Source organism: Hippocampus comes, unplaced genomic scaffold, assembly GCF_001891065.2.
Source record: "Hippocampus comes isolate QL1 unplaced genomic scaffold, H_comes_QL1_v1.1 scaffold343, whole genome shotgun sequence".
NCBI lineage: Eukaryota > Metazoa > Chordata > Actinopteri > Syngnathiformes > Syngnathidae > Hippocampus > Hippocampus comes.
Genome location: NW_017805280.1, coordinates 614,015 through 619,002, shown reverse-complemented (window position 1 = coordinate 619,002; position 4,988 = coordinate 614,015). Strand labels below are relative to the sequence as shown.

General features: G+C 46.9%; 2 protein-coding genes across 4 annotated transcripts in view; both read right to left on the bottom strand.

Annotated features, from left to right (window-relative positions):
• Positions 1 to 1,018: 1,018 nt before the first annotated feature.
• LOC109516440 (serotonin N-acetyltransferase-like) lies at positions 1,019 to 3,940 on the bottom strand. 2 transcript variants are annotated; one of them, XM_019870978.1, is made up of 4 exons: positions 3,703 to 3,940; positions 3,061 to 3,272; positions 2,035 to 2,189; positions 1,019 to 1,895 (listed from the first exon to the last, which is right to left on the bottom strand). In XM_019870978.1, exons 2-4 carry the CDS (start codon positions 3,212 to 3,214, stop codon positions 1,524 to 1,526), a joined length of 681 nt encoding a protein of 226 aa, XP_019726537.1. In that variant the 5' UTR covers positions 3,215 to 3,272; positions 3,703 to 3,940; the 3' UTR covers positions 1,019 to 1,523. The 2 variants fall into 2 exon arrangements, with proteins under 2 accessions (XP_019726537.1, XP_019726535.1); XM_019870976.1 differs by lacking the exon at positions 3,703 to 3,940 and having other exon boundaries at positions 3,061 to 3,577.
• A 96-nt stretch (positions 3,941 to 4,036) lies between these two features.
• The window catches only part of LOC109516437 (myosin-10-like), a 37,863-nt gene continuing 36,911 nt past the window's right edge, over positions 4,037 to 4,988 (bottom strand). Inside the window, exons 38-39 of one of the 2 annotated variants that reach the window (XM_019870971.1) lie at positions 4,756 to 4,928; positions 4,037 to 4,664 (exon numbers count right to left, since the gene is read on the bottom strand). In XM_019870971.1, the coding sequence (XP_019726530.1) occupies positions 4,511 to 4,664; positions 4,756 to 4,928 (327 nt within the window). In that variant the 3' untranslated portion in view covers positions 4,037 to 4,510. The remainder of the gene's footprint in view (positions 4,665 to 4,755; positions 4,929 to 4,988) is intronic. The other variant, XM_019870973.1, reaches the window with a different exon arrangement.

The window sequence follows — 4,988 nt, the reverse complement described above, 5'->3', positions numbered from 1 at the left end:
CGTTTTTTTCGTGCCAAAAACGGCATACTATACTATGTCGTTTTTTTCGTCCTCAAAACGCCTTACTATACTATGTCGTTTTTTTCGTGCCAAAAACGCCTTACAATACTATGTCGTTTTTTTCGTCCTCAAAACGCCTAACTATACTGTGTCGTTTTTTTCGTGCCAAAAACGCCTTACTATACTATGTCGTTTTTTTCGTGCTAAAAACGCCTTACCATACATGGTCGTTTTTTCGTCTAAAAACGCCTTTGTATACATGGTCGTTTTTTCGTCTAAAAACGCCTTTGTATACATGGTCGTTTTTTCGTCTAAAAACGCCTTTGTATACATGGTCGTTTTTTCGTCTAAAAACGCCTTACTTACTTATGGTCGTTTTTGTCATCTAAAAACATCTTACTATACATGGTCGTTTTTTTCGTCTAAAAACGCCTTTGTATACATGGTCGTTTTTTTCGTCTAAAAACGCCTTACCATACATTTTCGGTTTTTTTCAGTTAACCTACAAAAGTGTCAGATCATTTTGCCTGACCCTGTCCTTTTTTTTTTTACCGTTATACCTAAATTTGACTACAGTACATAGTGTGAGTACTCATGCCACTTCTCGTTCAATGCCTCAGAGACCTTTTTTTTTTAAATCAGCTTGGAGGTTGGTGCCAAGCTGTCTGTGAAGTGTCTCTGCAGCAACCAGTTTGATGAGATTTTAGAAACCAACTAACGCAGTCGTTATCACATGCATCAGTTCAGCAATCGGTCGAGTCTGATACACTCCATTCGACGCTTTTAGAAAGTACATCTCCCTGCTAAATAACTGGACTTAAAAGCATATGCTTGTTCACCCTCGTGAGTCATACGCTTTGAGGATTGGATTAAGAATACCGATTAGATATGACTCATAGACTACAAGGTCAAACTACGGCAGAGGCGGGGAACCTTTTTCCTTTCAGCAGCCTGTTGAGTTTTTAAAAGCGCTCCAAGGGCGATACGACTACAATTATGAAGAGAAAAAAAAAAACACTGAAACGAGGCCCAGACAGACATTCCTCTGCTGGCATGGGCAAATCACTTTATTTGAATTTTCACAGTAAGATGCGCACAAACAACATGATCGCAGAGAATGTCTTTCGTTAATTTAATGTCTCAAGAGGAGCTAATGGGCGGCTCGCTAAATCCCCCCCCGTGTTGACGCGAGCTAAGGAACAGCGATTGAGGAGCTCAAGCCTATTTCCAGAAGCGCGACACGGCTTATCATGACTCACACACAAAACAACTTCCCTCACACACTCCTGTGCTTCTTCATCGACGTATTGTTAGGTACACTTGCACTAGATCCGATGCTAGAACCATATTAACATTTTTTTTAATCATATTTTAATACTTCCTGTATTCGTTAAGTAAAATCAAATGACATACCTTAAAAAAAATGGATTGCACATCACGTGCGGTATGCGGATAACATCGACAAGGGTTACAATAGAAACGAAACAGACGTATCGCGTTAATTTAGGTGTCGGGCAAAGACGTCACACGTCCATCTGCCGGTCGTTGGCGCGGGGAGGCGGCAAAGTCAAGGGAGCGTTGGGGAAGCGGATGGCCTCGCTGTTGCGCCTCATGTAGGCGTGGCCGCTGATCGGGTAGCACATCTCCGTGAAGGTCAAGGCGCCCACCGTGACGGCGCAGCGGCCCAGCACCTTGAAGCCCATCTTGCGGTAGAAAGGGACCAGGAAGTCCTCGCACATGAGCACGGCCCGCCGCACGTTGGGCAGGCAGCGCAGGTACTGGAGATAGCGCCACATCAGGATGGGACCTTTGCCCTGCTGCCGAAAGGTGCGATGGACCGCCAGCACGTGGATGTGCGCGTTGGAGCCGCGCGGCTTGTGGAGCGTCAGGGCCTCCTGAGGAACACAGACTCGCTTAAAAAAGGCGACGCGCCTCGGTTCAAATGTCTGCTTTTTGTTTACGACAAAACAGGACCATTTCAAAACTTTTGTCACACAACCCCCATTCTTCGACATTCCCCCAAAGAGGACTTACAGTGGCGAGCCGGTCGCGGTCCCACAGTGAACCGATGATGAAAGCCACGAGTCGGCCCTCCTCGAACCAGCCCATGGAAAATTCCGGACACAGAGTGAGGAAGTGACGCACCTCATCCAGGTGCAGTGGACACTCGCCTGACACGGAGATGAACGCTAGTGTGGCACACACACACACACACACGCACACGCGCGCGCACACACACACACACACAGATTTTTACGAGAGTTCATTGTAAGTCTTTACGATGCTTGTCATTGTATGCGCTGGTCCTTATTATCATTTGATATCTTTTTACAACTAGGTAGGGGCAAACCTACAAAGGGATCGTAAACAGTTTATAAATCAGGAATCAGGAATAAAGTTTACTCAAGGACAGAACAGTACACTTATGAATGCAAACAAATAGCCATTTTGGGGGCAAGTAACCATATTTAGTGACTTTTGAGTCCAAATATAGCCAACCAATACAAATATTCTGATATATGGTTATTAGAAGACAGTGATGTCAAACTTTTTTTTTTAATTCTGCAGTTTTTGTGATGTCCTCACAGGCCAGATCGGACCCCCCTGACAGTCCGGTCCTGTCTGCAGGCCGTATGTTTGAAAGCCTTCCGAGAAGCCCGATTTACAATGAGATCTATCATGATTTAAATCGTGGATAATACAATCAAATCAATGAGCTGCAATCATTTTCCGGGGTAAAAAGTTGACCTTTTTAGGTCATTCTATGAGTGGCGTCGAGAAGATTTCAAAGTGGAACGTTTTTTTTGAATGTTTAATTTACCACGATTCCTTTTGAAAATAAAATCAATATATTTCACAAAAGAAAGATCTAATATTGAACAACCAGTTCTAAACAGCTAGTTGACTCGTAGAAATCCCAGTTAGAAGCGCACAATCTCTTCTAAGGGCAGCGAGAGCAGTCACACATCCAAGTCCACCCAAAATGGGGAATGACTTCTTTTTTTTTTCAAGCCAATCAATAGAAAGACAAGTTAGACGGACACAAAGGAGACGTCTTACCTTCTCGCTCAATCTCGAACACACTGACGGCATCCTGCGCGTTGAGAGGTCTGACTTCGCTGGCGGGGAGCGTGTGCCTCCTTTGGATGCCGGGCGACACCGAGGGCAACGCTTGCGTCGCTTCGCCGGAGGGCTGAGCGATCAGCGAGGACATCGCACACTTGAACACCCGCCGGCCGCGCCCGCTCCAAAAGGGCCTTCGACAGGAGTCGCTTGGACGGAGCAGACGCGCGTTTGAGTTTTTAAAGGACGCCCGTGAGTCACGCTGTCTCATTTGCATTTGAATATTGCCACGCCGGGTCGAAGGCCTCTCAGCTGCTCGCGGCCTTCCGCTGAAGCCCGTCATTTTTTTTTTTTTTTTTTGTACTCGCACGGATGCAATTTGGGTTTTGTCTCTGCGAGGCATATAATCATCAATCTCCTCCTCCGGCGTATTCATTAACATCCACTCACTGGAGAACCGACATGAGCAACTAAAAGCAGCTGTTTATGGTTTGGAATTTGATTCACGGGAGGGAGCACACGATGGACGACATCATTTTACTCTCAGGGAGAGGAAACATTAAAACAACAGACAGACAGTAGCCAATCAAAATACGACCTCCCCGGTGGAGGTCATCAATGAGAGATGCGGTCACTTACTTGTATGGTTTGTTTTGGATCTTCAGGCGGAGCAGTTTCTCCTTGTCTGACTGCCTGCTGGGCACTCGACCGGCACGCACGCGCGTCCCTCATCAGCATGGAGAGATTATGACTATGAGTCACATCATGGAGGATTACAGAAGTTGTTTTCGATCGATTAACAGAGACGTTATCTCCCGGCTCAACTCACAGCACCTCGACGATAAACGCGGCTGATGTCGACACGTCTTGAAGTCTGTAAGCTCGATAGAAACTCAGTCAGAACCAAGCGTGGCGGTCATTTCAATTTCCTTTTGGAGCGGCAGAGACAAACTACACCGACATCTCTCCAAACTATCATTACTTGGATGTTTTATTAAAATACATCTTCACAAAATGATGCGTATATGAACAGTATCGCTGGCATAAATGTATTTGAAGGGAGTGGAACAAGGCACAAAAAGGTCGAGCGCAAGCTAATTGCAATCAGAAGGAGATGGACTGCGTTCAATCGCTACTTTTCGACGCAAGCAAAGCGTTCCTGTGCAGGGCTGGATGACGACTCTTCATCCAAAATAACTTATGTACTTCAAATGCATCTACTGGGATTTAGGGATGAGATGAACGCTGTTTGGGCTTAATGATGCTCTGCAGGACCAATAAGGCAACACTTGTTGGCAAAAGAGCATGTTGGGATTCCAACCGCTGGTGTCTTGATGCGACGCGCTAAGACGCGCGCGATCGGAAAAGGCCTTTTAGACGCAAGAAGCTGACAGAGTTCCTTCTTGAAGCCGACGGTTTCAAGTGAAGGCGTGTCGCCGTTTTTTTTTTATTCCTGCTGGGGGGTGGCGGGCTCGTTGGCGTTGTTGTCCGTGACCTTGTTCTCCGGCTCGTCGTCAGACAGGAGGTCCAAAGACGAGCCCTCAACTGGCAACTGACGTCGGCCCGAGCGACTGGAGGAAAAACTGATGGGGCCACCGCGCCTAGAGCAGCAACGCGAGCACCGTTTCAGTCAAATGTAACCCAAACCATGCCAGGATTGCAAATTTCATTGTGTGTATGTCGCGAGAGTACCGGAGGCGGTTCTTCAGCGTGTGGACCTCGCGGCTGAGACCCTCGCTGGCCTCGGTGGCGTCATCCAGCTCGCTCTGCAGCTTCCTTCGCGACGCGTTGGCCCTCGTGGCCTCCTCTTCTGCCTCCTCCAGCTGACGCTTCAGCTGCTTCATACGAGAGTTTGCCTTTTCCACCTTCACACACAAAACCACAAACAAAATATCAGCAAGACGTGCCCAAAAAAAAAAAAAAAA

What these genes read in the sequence shown, in the direction of transcription:
- LOC109516440 (XM_019870976.1), bottom strand. Translation starts at nt 3,505, where the DNA reads ATGTTAATGAATACGCCGGAGGAGGAGATTGATGATTATATGCCTCGC. An exon ending in GTTCGAGATTGAGCGAGAAG is followed by an intron (nt 2,190 to 3,060) that starts GTAAGACGTCTC and finishes GTGCCACACTAG; the next exon opens with CGTTCATCTCCGTGTCAGGC. An exon ending in ACCGCGACCGGCTCGCCACT is followed by an intron (nt 1,896 to 2,034) that starts GTAAGTCCTCTT and finishes TGTGTTCCTCAG; the next exon opens with GAGGCCCTGACGCTCCACAA.